Source organism: Cololabis saira, chromosome 11 (genome assembly GCF_033807715.1).
Source record: "Cololabis saira isolate AMF1-May2022 chromosome 11, fColSai1.1, whole genome shotgun sequence".
Taxonomy (NCBI): domain Eukaryota; kingdom Metazoa; phylum Chordata; class Actinopteri; order Beloniformes; family Belonidae; genus Cololabis; species Cololabis saira.
The window spans coordinates 15,342,713-15,359,695 of NC_084597.1; the positions used below are offsets into that span (position 1 = coordinate 15,342,713).

General features: G+C 37.8%; 1 protein-coding gene across 1 annotated transcript in view; it reads right to left on the bottom strand.

The window, feature by feature from the left end:
* ttll11 (tubulin tyrosine ligase-like family, member 11) overlaps positions 1 to 12,888 on the bottom strand; it is a 28,494-nt gene extending 15,606 nt beyond the window's left edge. Inside the window, exons 1-5 of the mRNA XM_061733308.1 lie at positions 12,289 to 12,888; positions 4,865 to 4,964; positions 3,585 to 3,718; positions 2,260 to 2,547; positions 1,118 to 1,402 (exon numbers count right to left, since the gene is read on the bottom strand). Coding sequence (XP_061589292.1) covers positions 1,118 to 1,402; positions 2,260 to 2,547; positions 3,585 to 3,718; positions 4,865 to 4,964; positions 12,289 to 12,789 — 1,308 coding nt within the window. The 5' untranslated portion in view covers positions 12,790 to 12,888. The remainder of the gene's footprint in view (positions 1 to 1,117; positions 1,403 to 2,259; positions 2,548 to 3,584; positions 3,719 to 4,864; positions 4,965 to 12,288) is intronic.
* Positions 12,889 to 16,983: the final 4,095 nt, after the last annotated feature.

Sequence of the window (16,983 nt, forward strand, 5' to 3'; positions counted from 1 at the left end):
GGAGATACAGATGCATGTGGAAAATATATTTAATGTAACCATGCCATTGAATTGTGAAACGTTATTTTTGGGAGACATAATGTTTGAAACGTGGAATGGAAAAGACAAAAAACTGCTGACTATACTGTTGGCAGCCAGTAAGAAATGTGTTACGAGGAAATGGTTAAAAGTGGGAACCCCCCACTATTGACGACTGGATTGGGATCATCTACGAGATCTATGTTATGGAGAAGATCTCTTCCTCCCTCAAGGTTGAGAAAGAAAACTTTTATAGGATCTGGTCCAAATGGACTGAGTATGTGAAACCAATCACATCTGATTTCATGTGAACTATTTTTTTATGTGATGTAATGACTGTAAACATGGGTGCGCTCCCTGGTTTTTATTTTTTTCTATTTTTTTTTATTTTATTTTTTATTTTTATCTTTCTGTTAGTGTTTCCAATTACTGTTCATAAAAAATGCCTGGAGGACAGTAGGGACAGAATCATTTAAGTTTAAAGATTGAATGCATAAATGTGTAAGATGGAATACTGCTGTTCTAAATAAAAAGAGAACTTCAAAAAAAAAAAAAAACACTCTTTCTGTTTAAAAATAATCAGTTTCAGCTAAAGCATTTCCTTTGGGACGAGGTCTGAAATCATTCGCAGTCATCAACTATTAAGAATAATCTCTCTCTCTCTCTCTCTCTCTGTAGGACGCTAAAGTCCAAACTGTTTGCAAATGGTTTTGTGAGCCTTTCCAGATCCATCTGCAGAAACAGAGTTCTCTAACCACTGCTTATTTCTTTCCCTCTTGGTGCAGTGTTAACAAACACCTAAACATCCCCAATCAACAAGCTGCTAAAACGTCTGTCTTTTATAGAGTTGCACAGCTGCTGCTGATGAATTCATCTATGGCTGATCATCAGCAGCCGCTGGTTGCCTCTCATCTTCTCACATCCTTTAGGTGCATTAAGGGTGTACCCAGTATCATTTTTCTTTTACTTTTATTATTATTATTGTTATGCCTTCACACAAAAGAATAAAAACATGGAATTAAAAGAGGAGAGATTAGCTATTACTCATGACTGTAACAGACTACATTCACAGGTGCATGCATTGCCCCTGTAAACCTACCTGGAAACATGTGGGCCCTGGTTTGCCAGGCGGTATATCCGCTTGATAGTGGACTGTGAGTTCAGGCACCACAGCGATGACAGTCTTTATAACAAGAGCGATGATGTCCGACCACACCCTCTTGATGTCGACACCTTTCGCTGCCAACCTGAACAGCACGCTGGACAGAGTTCTCTTGCTGCCCGTGTTCTGGCTGTCTGAGTGCACAAAGTTGCCACTGTGGACGTTGAGGGAGTAGTTAGTAAGGTGCATGAAGACATGGCTCAGATTCTTCTGGCTTGGCTCCTGCATAGTAACAATAGAAATGGACTTAATTAGTTGTTTAGTAGAAAAGCATAAATACAAATTTGACTTGTAAGTAAGTAAGTTTGAATTGTTCAGCAATAGGGCTGTTCGATTAATCGATTTTAAATCGAAATCGCGATTATGTAATTAGAACGATGTTAAAACGTGAAAATCGTAAAATCGATTTTTCACTTTTTTTTTTCTTTTTAATTTTTTTTTTTTTTACCTTGTCTGCACACATATTAATGATTGATACCATATTAATGATTGATGGAAATACCTCTCAATACCTGCGACAAGTGCCCCATCGGAGAGGCTCTTTAGTGTAGGAGGGGGCGTTGGAACATGCCACCGGGTAGACCGGCTCGTGTTCCTTGCAAAAAACTTGCAAATGTGAATAGCAAATGTAATGACTGACATTACACACCTCTACCTCCTTCATGGGTTGCATTATTATTTAGCATGCAAAGACCCAGTTTAGTTTAATTAGAAAATGTCTTGTTTTATTTAATTGGAAATATAACTTACTGTATGTTTGCAAGTGCTGATTTGCTGATTTTTTTTTTTCAGAGATAAAACTTTATATTTTATTTTTTAAAACTTTTTTCAACTTATTTTACAGAGTTTTGCGCTTTATTCATTCATTTTTGGTTTAATAAGAGCAAAGTTTGCACTTAAAGCCCAATGGGGCAAATGTTCAATAAAAAAACAGCATATTTGAAATAATTTCTTTGCCTTTTGTCAATTCACAAAATAATCATAATCGAAAATTTATGGATTTAAAAAAAAAAAAAAAAAAAAAATCGAGATTTTATTTTTGGGCAAAATCGAACAGCCCTATTCAGCAATATAAGCACCTGGTAAGCCTCTGTGCAAAACCGCGCCAGACCTTCTTTGGCAATGTAGATCTCCAATGGCTCTAGGGACTTTATCAACACGTAGAGGCGGATATCAAACTTAAGCTTGTCGATGAGTAACGGCGTCTGTATGTACTCCTGCACCACAGCCCGCTTGGCCTGTGAACCCACTATGAGCTTCAGATCGCTGAGGTCACGGATGAGGTAGATCCCATTCCCCTGAGAGCCCCCGTCTGGCTTGACAATGAAGGTGGGGTTCACTGTGGCATCCTTCTTCACCATGCAGACCTTCAGCAGAAGGACACATGAGGAAAAATGAATGAAATTAGCAGCAGATGTTTGCAGAAATGGATGTGATCTATAGGAAGGTGTTCAAAACAGACATGAAGAATCATTTGTGTTTCATGAAACTAATTCATAATTGCATCTTAAAAAAGCAAAACAGTTACCATACAGTTAAAGAACACATAATATAACAAACAGTCATTGTTATCAATAAAGAAAATAACAGCCACGTAATTTGTTGCAACTGTGTAAATCACTAGCTGGTACTCAAAACTAGTAAATAAAGCTGCAAGTCACCCTACATCCCTTGGAGTTACTGAATCACCATGTCAAAAATATTCCTAACAGTATTTTTTTGACTAGATCTTTTTAGTCTAATGATAATACTTGAGTCAAAACCATAAATATTTCCTAAATTAGGTCTGAAGTGAACAGACAGGAATTCATATTTTGGTGTTACAGTTCCTCCTGCTGGACAAAACATGTAGTTGCAACCTCCCCAAGCCACGTTATTAATCATCTACCTTTTAAATGACACTTTTGTGCAAGATTTTCAATCTGAAAAGAACAAAATAAAGATAATTAAAAAAAAACATCTCAATATTGTCAAAAACTTCTCACAGAAATTCAAAAAAACATCTCAATATTGTCAAAAACTTCTCACAGAAATTCTAACCGCTTCTTCGTCCAGACTGTTTTAGCTTTGTCAGCTGTTGTTATTTGCCTCTAAGTGTAGCCAAGTATGGGTTAAAAAAAGACTAAAAGAACTAAAGATGTGTATAAAACATATTATCAAAGTTTGAATTAAGTCACACTGCAAGTTCAATTTTCTAAAAACAGGTAACGTCTCTGTAGTTCCTGCCAGAAACTGCAGTTTTCTCCCATAGTCCAAAGAGATTCACGTTAATCTGATTGTAAACTATCAGAGGTTTGTCTCCTTGTGACCTGAGTGCTGAACTGGCAGCCCTTCTTCAGGCATCCCCTTCCTTCCCCACAATGTAGGGTTAAACCTTTGAGTGCAGAAACAGAATGCCTCTCACCTGTGTGGAAAACTCCTGGTACTCTTCGGGAAGAATCCACGAGCGAGGATAGAAGTTGTATTCTTCTGGGAAGAGCTCCTGCATGGTCCGCACTGCTCTGCTCAGGTTGACCTTTCTCAGCATTTCAGTCATCCCTTCGAGAAACAAAGAACATTTTAGAGAATAAACTGAAAGCACAAAGATATTTTACCTCGTCGTCTTCTAGAAAACTCCAGCTCCAGAACTCAGAGATGGTAGGGCTGGGCGATATGGACCAAAAGTCATATCTCGATATTTTCTAGCTGAATGGCGATACTCGATATATATCAATATTTTTTCTGTGCCATAATTGGGGTTTCCCCCAAAGCATTATAGCATAGCATCTCTGTTAGCTTCATTTTTTTCTGAGGCAAAGTTTTAATACAAAGCCTTGTGCCAAATGTCACACAGGTACCTTTATTAACAGAGGTCTGCACAATATCAAAATGTATAAAACAAATGAAATAAAAATAAACTGCCTGCATATATAGAATAAAAATGCTTCTTGAATAAAATAAAACAAATATCCCTTTCCTGCATAACAATTAAATTAAAATACACTGTGCAATTAATACAATGTAGACAGTAACAGGCAGGCTTTTCCACTGAGGTTGACAGTTGTGCAAATAACAAAACATTTGTGCAAATCTCAAATAAAACATTCAAGTCAATTTGTCACAAAATAAGCTATATCAAAATCATAAAAAAACAAAAAAAATTGAAATCGATATAAACGATATTGTCTCGTACCATATCGCGTTTGAAAATATATCGATATATATTAAAATCTCGATATATCGCCCAGCCCTAAGAGATGGGTGGTTTATATGTATGCACAAACATAGGTATGTAGGGGTAGGTAAAGTATGTATGTAGGCAAGTGGTTGTGAAGGCTGATAGAGAGGTCAAACGTTTGTGAAACTATAATTGTAATGGCGTGAAAAAGTTCACAAAAAGAGCTAATATTCATAAGTCGTGTTCAAGATTCTAGTGCAGGGAAAATTCATGTAAACACCCTTTAACCAATGAACACATTCTACCATATTTGCACAGATTGCTTGAAATTTCTTCATTTCTTATCAGCGTTTAATCATTTATACCGGTGTGTTACATTACAGCAAGAAAAGAAGAGTTAGAGTTTTCTTCTTCTCTACTTACCTGCGTGAGCTCACAGAAACTGAAAACCAAGCCTATTTTCTCCTTCGACTTCCCAAATCATCTGTGATGAGATTTCAGAGAGAGAAACTGATGAAATAAAATACCTGGAAACTTGTTGACCTGCCCTGAGATTATATTTTCGTTGTCATGGAAGGATGCACTATGCCAGTAGATATCGCAGGCTGCTCGTCTTCCCAGAGGAAACTGAGGAAGGGATGTGGAGAGGAAGGGAATATTAGATTTCCAACTACAAGATATTTCGTAAGATAATAAAACAAGGAGCAGATTTCACTGCTGCACCTTGTTGCACCCTCTTAAAAATATCTGAATCACAGGAAGTGAGTAGAGATAATGATGGATGGATGTTTCCCAGATGGATTCTTGAAAAATTAATTAAGAAAAACCAACATATAGATTTTTCCAGGGAAGAAAATGGCATGGCTCAGAATGCCCTGATGAATGTCCTGAATTATTTTTACCTCATCTCTGTATTGTCTGATAAAACACCGACTTCCACTCAGAGGTGGAAAAAGTACAAAAATATTGTACTTAAGTAAAAGTACAAATTTTCTGCTTGAAAATTACTTAAGTAAAAGTAAAAAGTACCCATTAAGAAAATTACTTAAGTATAAAAGTACCTCAAATTAAATGTAATAAAGTACCAAAAGAACATGGTGTAAAATGTACTTAAGTACAAAAGTAAAAAGTAAAAAGTACAAAATTCAAAGTACAAAATTATTTTCAAAAGGATTGCAAAGAAATGAAGAATCCAAGAATTTGCTTACAACTCTAAATAATGGCGATATTATTCTGACCCCTTTAGCGTTTGTTTCCATTACCCCATTTTAATTTCGTCGGCTTGAGGGTCGGCTGCCGCTCAAGGCTGATATGGATTTATGGCTGATTTATGGTTCTACGCCGTAGGCTACGGCGTAGGGTGTGCGTCGCCGCGTACCCTACGCCGTAGCTCTGCGCCGGTGTAACGCGGAACCATAAATCAGCCCCCGCTCTGCGGTTCTCACGGCAATAGCCTACATTTTTATTTAATGTAAGACTTTAATTTGTAGCAAGTAACGACGTGTCCAATTTTAAATATAGCGGATTAAAAGTACGATTTTTTCCTTGAAAATGTAACAAAGTAAAAGTAAAAGTACAGAAAAATGAAAGTATCAATAAAAGTACAAATTCTCAAAAATCTTACTTAAGTACAATAACGAAGTACTTGTACTTCGTTACTTTACACCACTGCTTCCACTCAAACTAATCGGCTGAAGTTCAATTTAAGAATGTCCTCACAGCTGATTACAATTGAAATAAACATCAAGAGTGAGCTGGGCAAGCAGCACAGTGTGGCGTGGCGTCTATCTTTGACTTGATGACATCATGAGCTCTAAAGCAAACGGCGATGGAAGATCAGCAGTGGTTCATCTCTTCCCTTAAATAGCATACGACCCACCCTGCTGCTTCGCTACGGGGTTAAAGCCGTGACCAAGCGGCATCCCATTAATGTGTTGTCGTGACACCGGGAAGCTGGGAAATCCTGCTCCAACTTAAAGATCTGCTATAAATACCAGCGCGGCAGATGACGCGACATAAGAATACCCTCACCGCATCTGGAAGAACGGACAAATTCATTTCAGGACATTTCTAAAGGACTGGAACCAAATGTTGCCATCTCCAGTTCGTATGGATTAATACACCTTGGACCTCCAGCTGAATTTCTTTTCTCGAGACACTTTTTTTTACCCATTAGTTCAAAATACAGACTACAATAAAACGCTTGGTCATTAGTCCCATTTTTCCACAACTGTCACTCAGACTGCCATCATCGCTGCCTCAAAGAAGACAACAAGTTTATTGGATTAGAAGAGCTTAACGGCTGATGATTTCCTCACCGTGGAAGAGAATACCATAAGTGGGAAGTCAGTAGACAGCTGTCTCTTAGAGCAAAGAGCACCGTAACATGTATTAGATGCAGTTTCACAAGCAAAGTCCTCTTAACATCCCTCGAAAGTGATAGCATGAAGTTCCCAACCTTTTATCCTTTGTTCGTGTGGAGTAAACATACTTAACTGAACCGTGTTTTACAACTCTAAGTTCACTCTATACGGGAACAACCGGATTAAGGCTACTCGCGTTTCAACCCCATTAAGGATGTTGACAAGTGCAATCAAAAGGACACAAGATCTACAGTGATGCCAACTTTGTTGGGGGGGGGTGTCATGCAGGCAAAGGGGGGTAACGTATCGGGCTTCTGTCTACTGGTGTTCCCACCAAAGCTGCTGGGGTTCAAGTGTCACTGCTTGGTCAGTGACGGTAAGAGGAGTCTTCACTTTACCTGTCTCATCCAACTGCCATTCTTTACTCATACATAATGGAGAGAGTGATAATAGTCAACGACAGGTATTACTTGCACTAAACTGAGAATGGACAGGTTGCACTTATGGCCCGGAGCAAAGAGAACAAGATGAGATGTCCGCCTCGTAAAAGATTTAATGTTAGTGCTTTTCGTTTAGAACAGGGGTCGGCAACCCGCGGCTCTAGAGCCGCATGCGGCTCTTTAGCGCCGCCCTAGTGGCTCCTGGAGCTTTTTCAAAAATGTTTCACCTTTTTTTCCCCTTTTTTTTCTTCCTTTTTTTCTCTATTCTCTTTTTTTTCCCTTTTTTTCTTTCTTTTCTTGTTTTTTTTTTCTTTTTTCCCTTTTTTCTTCTTTTTTTCTTCCTTTTTTTCCTCTCTTTTCTCTTTCTTTTCTTGTTTTTTTTTCTTTTTTCTTCTTGTTTTCTTCCTTTTTTTCTCTCTGTCTTTATTTTCTCTTTTTTTCCTTTCTTTTCTTGTTTTTTTTCTTTTTTCTTCTTTCTTTCCTTTTTTTCCTCTTTTTTTTCTTCCTTTTTCCTTTCCTTTTTAATCTCGACATTTCGGCTTTTTTCTCGACATTTCGACTTTTTTCTCAACATTTGAACTTTTTTCTCGAGATTGTACTTCAAAATTAATCTCAACATTTTGACTTTTTTCTCTAAATATTGACTTTTTTCTCCACATTTTGACTTTTTTTTCGACATTTCTCCTTTCACCATTTGTCTTCATTCTAAGGTTTATACAAGACCTTTCATTTTTTGCGGCTCCAGACATATTCGTTTTTTGTGTTTTTGGTCCAATATGGCTCTTTCAACATTTTGGGTTGCCGACCCCTGGTTTAGAAAAACTCGAGCTATCCTCTATGATTTTAACACATGCAAATTGAAAAATGCATGACTCTGGCTGAGTAAATAGTCAAATTATTGGCTTAAAAGAAAGTAAAGTCATACATCGCCGTCTCAGATCTGCTTGGATGATTCATCCGAGTAATTAAGTTATTGCATATAAAGCATCTGAGTGATCAGTCATCTGGGAGGAACTGGGATCAGAGTCGCTGCTCCTGCACGTGGAGAAGCCAGTGGAGGGGGTTCAGGTATCTGGTTAGGATGTCTCCTGGTTGCCTCCCTGGGGAGGTGTTTCGGGCGTGTCCAACCACGAGGGAGACCTTGGACACGCTGGAGAGATTGTATTTCTCGTCTCACCCAGGAATACCCAGGCGTCCTCCCAGAGAGGCTGGATGTAGTGAAAGCGGCCACGTCAAAATATTTAGTTTGAGAAGCAGTCTCGAAAGAAAAAAAAAAAAAGAAAAGAAAAGAATATTCTTCTTTTTTTATAAACAAATGTACTGTCTTATTATTGTTTACGTGTTTATAGATGAATGACATAAACACAACACTGCTTTATTTAGGTACAAGCCACTTTTGGAGATCAGAATTTAATATTCGTAAATTATTTCAAAATTCCATTTAAGATTATTATGGCCACATTTTTGGAGACTTTTTTTTTTTTTTTTTATAAAGCTCTTCAGCCTGCTCAGCTATCCTGGTTCGTCATCTCTTCAAGAGAAATAATCCATCTGGTTCTCCTGGATTTGACCGAAGAAACCGCCTCTGAACACCACCGAACCGGCAGACAACCAGTCAACAAGAAAGCATGTGACATAGGCCAAGCAAGTAATATCTACAAAATCTTCCAAAATGGCGTGCAGTGGAGAAGGAACGCCTGTAAATTATCGTCATTGGGTTAGAAAAAGTCTGGCTGTGGGTTGTCAAGCAGTTTCTTCTGTGTCCGTTGACACAGGCCTCTGGGAATTAAAGTCAAATCCAGAGTAACCAGACTAATGCCTTGTACCAATGTAGCTTAGCTCAAGGACAGCTAAGCTACATTGTGGCGTACCCCAAGGTTCCATTCTTGGGCTGCTCCTGTTTTTGATTTATATGAATGATTTGCCAATGGTCTGTCATAATGTACTGCCTCTTTTATTTGCTGATGACACATGCCTCGTTGCTTCACATGAATATTTTACCTCGCTGATCCTCGAAGTGAATGAAGAGCTATCATCAATTTGTAAATGGTTTCAGATGAGTAAACTCTCTCTTAATACATCCAAATCAAATGTAATGATATTTTGTAATAAAAACAAAACATACACTAAGGAAGAGGCCAAAATATTCATAGACAATGTTAAATTAACTCAAGTTTCTTCTATTAAATTCTTAGGTGTCATAGTTGATGAAAAATTAAAAGGAAGTGCCATACTGAACTTGTCTGTAAAAAAACTATGAGGTCAATTGGTATTTTGAGTAGAATATGATCACTGGTGAATCAATCTTGTTATTATAATTTAATTTATCCATATATTGTGTATTGTAATTCTGTATGGGCAGCTACATGTCCTACTTTTCTCAATAAGATCCTCCTACTTTTTTCAATAAGATCCTGCTACCCCAAAAGAAATTTTTGAGAATGGTTACTTTTGCCAAAAAAACAGAATCTTCTATTTTTCTTTTTAGAAAATGTAATTTGTTATCTGTCTTCAATGTGAACATCTATCAAACCTGTGTGTTTATGTATAAGTATGTATATTCATCTCACGACCTGCCTCTCAGCTTCCAGAATTGTTTTAAGTTTTCCTCAGTTATCCATTTGAATCATATCAGACACGACACTCAAAAGGACTTTTACCTTCCTTTATGCCGGACTTCAATCAATCAACACACTTTAAAATACAGAGCACCATCCCTATGGAACAATTTACCTACATCACTAAAATCAATATCTTCACTGGCTTTGTTCAAAAGAATAATTTTTTAGTTAAGATCAGAAACACTTCTGGAGTTGTTAAATTGTATTTTTTTTTTCATGCAATTATCCTACATTTTTCCCATCTTTCAATAATTCAGTATTGTTTTTCTTTTTCATGTTAAATTGTCTTTTTTTTCTGTTTTATATTATGTATTTCTATATTGTGTTTTTGCTTTTGCTGTTATTGTTGTTTATGTTTGTTTTATAAAGGGGAGGCATTTTCATAAGCCTTTTTGGCTTCCACCTCTCCTGCACAATGCTTCATTTGACCTTTGTTTTTACTGTTCTGTTTTATGTGCAAAATAAACTAAACTAAACTAAACTGAAGAGGAAAAAGAATAAAAATGGCTTTCCAGTCTCAGTGCGTGTGTTTACCCTGCTGTATGCTGCTTGCAAAGTAGCTGTCTAATGCACCCAATTACAAACGCAAAGAAATAAGACAGAAAAGTCATCATGGCAGCTTGAAAATGGATGTGCATGGTTGGAAGTAGGCATCAAAAAAATGTTTAAAAGTCGGTGGCTTGTCGAGAAAACTGACACCGAAGTTTTCATCTATTTGTGACAGTGACAAACCCCTAAACTTGTAATCCCAAAGAAACTGTAATGCAGCGAGACGCTGATGTCAAAGGTTATATCTGGATCAAGCAATGCGCTGCTTCTTACCTAAAGCAGCTATTAGCTCTCTTAACTGACTTACTAGAAATGAAACCTGCAGAGGAAAGCACACTGCCACAGCAGTATCTCATCTATACAGGGTTGCCACCCGTCCCTTGAAATACGGAATTGTTCCGTAATTAGGAATTAAAAGTTGCGTTCCGTATTGAACCAATACAGACACATATTATGCTCTTATCTATTTATGTCATAATATACAGGTGACGGTCTGAAAATTTGAATATATTGCAAAACTTTATTTGTCTTTTCATTCAACTTAAGGTGAAACAAATATATTATTTCCCACTACATGCAAAGTTAGATATTTCAAGCCTTTATTTGTTATAATTTTGGTGATTATGGCTCACAGTTTATGAAAACTCCAAATAAAAAATCAAAAAAAAAAATAGAATATATTATGAAATCAATAAACAATTCAATCATCAAAATTAAACAAATAAAGGCTTAACATATCTTGCTTTGCCTGTAATGAGACTATGTAATAAATATACATGTATTAGTTTCACCTTTTAAGTTGAATTATTGAAATAAATTAACTTTTACACCATATTCTTCACCTGTAGGCTATATTATACATCCTGGCTGAGGTGGACATACGTAGCATAGGAGGATATTTCAGTTGCTAGTACGGCTGTCTGTCTGTACAGTCATGCAAGTTCAACGCTATTAAAGCACTTTAAACTTCAAATCAAAGCGTTTTGTTTTTTCATATAAAATAAATACATTTTTATGCAGTTTAGAAGTTTTGGGGATCTCCCTTTTTTTGGTGCCTGCTCTGCTGAAATCGGGGTGTCCCTTATTTCTATTTCTGAAAGGAGGCAACCCTACATCCAAGGGCGTAGGTTTGCATAGGGACGGTAGGGACATAACACTACAAACTTTTCAGGTAGCTTGTCCCCACCAACTTTTAAGCAACCTTATTTGCATTATATAATGAGTTCAGATATAAAGGTAATTTAGATTGTCTTCCCAAATGTTGTAAGGATAGAATGGACCCTACCATTATTAAGTGAATTATTTTCATTATGTTCAGACTTGCATTTACCCCTTTTCACTTGCTGAATTTGTCGGTCCATTTTTTTCCCTCAAACGCACGTTTGATTGGCTGATGACTTGACCATTTTTTCCATAATTGCTCAACCCACTGATGCATTTTAGAGATGAAAATAAGGGAGAAGAAGGTGAAGAGACAACCAATTAAAGCAATGTATTACTTTTGTGGTGAAGGACAATGTAGGCCAACATGTAGTTCCATATATAGGTTAAGTAGTAGGTAAGAGACTATTAATAAGTTTGTATTTATTGTGTATTTAAGTTATGTTCAAATATTGCAATTTAAATTGCTAATAAAATCCTGGATGTTTTCAAAATGTTTCTTTAGTAGTTTTTGAAAACAAAGGTTTGAATCGAACCGTGTATCAGGTGAACCAATACACATGAAAGTTAGTATAAGTCAATACAGATTTATTTTGCATTGATCATTTAGCCTATCAATTAATTAGATTCATATTCGTGACAAATGTAGCCCTGACCCCCATTCACCTGTTTGGTCTTATTAATGTCCCGTCCCCAGCAAAAAGTACATGCAGGTTATGCTGTTATATCGTCCCTACCAATGTTGAGACCAAACCTGCGCCCTTGCCTACATCTATAAGAAATAAGAAAGCATTGATGAAACTCTTGCACAACACACCTCTTTCCACTTCAACTGCTTGATGCTCAACTTCAGGGCCTCTAGGGAGGTTTTGGCTTTAGATATGTCCACTGTCACGGGTTTTCTCTTGAGTGAACAAACACATCCGTCCTCACGGCTGTGTGTTTCCTGCACATTTCTGGAGCCACAGTTGCCATTGCTCTCCGCCTTGCCCTGCAGGATCTTCCCAGTCCCCTTGATGCGAAGCGCCTGCTCACATCCCGGATTATTCAAGTTTATCACAGCGGGAGAAGGATATGCAGCAGAGCCAAGCAATGGCCAGTCCGACACCGGTTTTACACAACAAGTCGTCTCATCTTTCCCTTGCTTGGTGCGACTTTTACCCCTTTGTTTAGAGATGGGAAAGGATCCAATGCTGCTGGAGCGCTCTGGAGAGGCTGAGACGTGAAGCTGCTCCTCGGGGTCCTCCTTCCCTGCATCCCCGGCAGACGGCTTATTCTGGTCAAGATGAAACTTCACATCTCCATAATAATCACTCATCGTGCGTAAAGAGCGTAAAGCGCTGCTGTTTGGGCGCAGTTGCGCCGCAGAGAGCTCACTGGAAATAACAAATAACCCAGTTTTCGTTGGTTTCTTAAATGTCCAGGTGGATAAATAATTAAAAAAATAAAAAAACACATGCAATAATAATAAAAATAAAAAAAAACACATGCACAGTGTCTTGCAGTCAGCACCGCTAGTCGTTCTAGGAGGAGCTCAACCTGATTTTAGCGTGCCAAGCTTGATTTAGCAAACACTGGCTGCAAGCCTAAAACCGAGTTAACCCTTAAATTAGTGCCGGTGGCACCGTGGTGTGCGTGTCCGGCAATTGTTGGAGTCATAGCCGCAGCCCTGCGCTCAGCGATGAGCGTTTTATAGTCTCTGTGCTTGTTGTCGTGCAGCAGAAGGAGGACCGGCCTCCATCTGCTCGGTGCGTTTTTCGCCCTCGTAATTAGCTGTATCGGCACGGGAACACATGACCCTAAACGCCCACTGCAAAACAGTACCGACGTAAACAAACCGAAACAATGAGTACTGAAACATTAATTGACTTTGATAATTTAATGGCTGGACTTCTTAGCTACGTTAACTGTTTCCCTTTTGGAGAGAGAAATTAAGTACTATTGTTTTCGACGGCAAGTGAAGGCAACACAGGACTCCTGCTCTTAGTTGTCGCTGTTGTGCCCCCGTCATTACTGGAGGAAAAACTGAATCACCTTCCTTTTATAAACTACTCCATTAACATGTATAGTTTAATTTGAGAAGGGAAAACATATCCATGGGGAAAATGTATAGAGGTCTGGGTGCATTTTCAAAATAAGGCCAGTCAAGGCAAGTTTATTTGTATAACACAATTCAATATAAGGTAATTCAAAGTGCTTTACATCAACATTAAAAGCAGCAAGACACAATTAAACAGTAAATAACAAATAAAATTAAATAAAATGATAAGAAAAGAGGTAAAATAATAAAAAGCACAAGTTGTTAAAAAGTAAGGGCAGTAGAGTACAGCAGGTAAGTATTTAATTTAAGAGTACGCTTCAGTAAACGGTAATGTTTTTAATCCTGATTTAAAGGATCTACAGTTGGAGCAGACCTCAGGTCTACAGGAAGTTTGTTCCACCGGTGAGGAGCAGAATAACTGAACGCTGCCTCACCTTGCTTGGTTCTGGTTCTTGGGAACCACAACAAAACAGATCCAGATGAACCTCAGGGGTCTGGGAGCTTCATAGGGAACTAACAGATCCAGCATGTATTTTGGTCCAAGACCATTCATTGCTATATTAGTATTAGTAATGGTAGAGTATTAGGGCCAAACTAAGACAAAAAAAATGGAAATTACGAAAATAAAGTCATAATAATATGAGAATAAAGTCGTAGAATTACCAGAATAAAGTCATAATAATATGAGAATAAAGTCGTAATATTACGAGAATAAAGTCGTAATATATAATATATAAATATAAGACAACAAGATGCTCAATATTCCTCATTTTAACACAGGGAGAAGAGGCTCTTCCTGTTAGAGTTCTCATAAATTACCACTTTATTCTCGTAAATTACCACTTTATTCTCATAAATTATCACTTTATTCTTGTAATATTACGACTTTATTCTCATAAATTACCACTTTATTCTTGTAATAGGCTATTACGACTTTATTCTCGTAATATTACAACTTTATTCTCATAATATTACGACTTTATTCTATTACGACTTTATTCTCGCAACATTATGACTTTGTTCTCGTAATATTACGACTTTATTCTCGTAATATTACGACTTTATTCTCATAATATTACCACTTTATTAACATAATATTACCACTTTATTCTATTACGACTTTATTCTCGTAGTATTACGACTTTAATCTCGTAGTATTACGACTTTATTCTGATAATATTACGACTTTATTCTATCACGACTTTATTCTCATATTATTATGACTTTATTTTCGTAATTTCATTTTTTTTTGTCTTAGTTTGGCCCTAATACTCCGTCGTACTTTGTAGACCAGCCGTAAGATTTTAAACTCTATCCTTTGACTCACTGGAAGCCACTGTAGTGATTTCATGACCGGTATAATATGGTCCAGTTTCCTGGTGTTTGTAAGGAAATAAGTCGAAATCAGTTGTAATTGGGTGGCATAGATAAGCATACTGTTTCCCAACTTCAACACACCTAATTCTAATTAACAATCCTCATCAGCTTGTCATCAAGGTCTGGACAAGTCTGTTGATAACACAGCTACTTGCATCTACATGCAGGACAGGGGGCCCCGAGGACCAGGATTGGGAAACACTGTGCTATGTATTGATATACTGATCAGTGAATGCAAGTGACTTTCCACTGAGTCACTGATATAGGCTACTTTGTTGACGGGTAATTGTTATGCATTAGGCATAAAAACATCCCTGATGATGATTTTAATCCGTTCCATTCCAGTTAAACAGACTTTACTGATTATGCAGCATATGGTTATACGCCTCAACTGCAGTCAAAAAACAGTTTGCCGCCAAGTATGCACACATGGCGTCACACCAGTATAAATGCATCCCATTACCAAAAGACACATCCACAAAACTAAAGGTGCATTGCAACAAACCCCAGACAGATGGATGGTTGTAGCAGTGAAATACTGTACCATGGGATTTCCAGTCTGGAACCTGAGAAAGGTCCAATGCCACATACGTTGCCAGAATATGCCCAAATGGTACATTTGGCAGTTGCATCTGGACATAGCTTTATTAAAAAAAACATTTAGCATTTACCTTTGCACAAGTACTGTTTTAGTATTACTTCACTAATTCCTAGATGAAGGCTATCCTATGATTCAAAGGTCGTTTTCAGTGTTTTCTTGAGTGAGAGATAAAGATGTAAATTTACTAGTGAGTTCACACTAGTGCTGCTGACACTTTTCAGAGCAGGTTTACACATACAGGCCTTGTAGTTGTGAAATAATTCTCCATTTACTTTTATTAAGTTATTTCAGACAGGAAGCAGAAAAGAACAGGGTTCTGGATAAGGAGGTGAAGATAATCATTTTATAATTTCAATTTGTATTCAGTTGTTACAGAAAAGTAAAAAGAAACTATGTTTGGAAGTTTACTAAATAAAGTAAAGAAAACACCAGTGCACTCAATTGCAGTAAATCATGTTTTTTTTTCTAAATAATTGTACCACATAAGGTAAACTTATATCAAGCAATAAACTTATGTATAATTAGGGGTGCAGACTTTTGATTGATAAACAGTTTAGACAATGGTTAACCACCATCATTTTCATCAGGCTGCAAAGCTTAGCCTGATATCATTTTCAGATGTACTCACCATAGTGACATGTGAAATAGGATATTCTGCTGCAAATGTTTGCCAGCAGCTGCTCCAGGGTGGATCGACTGAAGGAGCTGGAAGCCACAACTAACTTTGATTGAAATAAAGTGGGTGGGGTTGCAGCTGGCTTACAGCACCTGTTTGTCCCGCCCACTTGCAACATGGCAGTGTGCAACATGAGGAAAAAGAGGCTTCGAAACTGCACAGCAGAAAGCGTGTGGGTGATGTCACGAAGGATTTGTCCGGTTTATTGTGGTGAACATTGTTATAACCGGCTCGCGGGCCACAACAAATGAGGGAGATGCACGGAACTTAAGATCAACGAATTGAAGTTTATTAAAGGAAAATGCAAAAATAACTACAATGGGGTGTGGAGATCAGCATCAGTGGTGTATGGAGGTGCATGGCTGCAATGAGAAATATGAGGTACATGTTGGGGCAGCCACCCTGGCATTTTGGGCAGGCAGCCTTAAGTCATGTGGGAGCAGTGGCCAGGTGCTCCAGATTACTAGTCAGGTTTGGCTCCGCCCATCTAAGGACCTGCAGGACAAACACACACAAATACAGTACACAGCACACACCATAGCAGGCCCTGGGGCCGTCACGCCATAGATTGTATAAAACAATGGATGCACTATTAAATCACATGACTCAGTGGTTTCTGAGGACCAGTTTTGAACCCCATTTTTTATCATGTGGGGTGCAGCTATGTTGCTTTGGAAGGTGAGGGAAACACGCCTACCATATGTCAATCAAAGTTAGCTTAGCTCCCAACTCCTTCAACCTGAACTCTGCCTACTCTGTATAGTTGCCATCTGACGTTTATGGTGGAATGTACCGTTTAACCTGTTGACTTAACAGC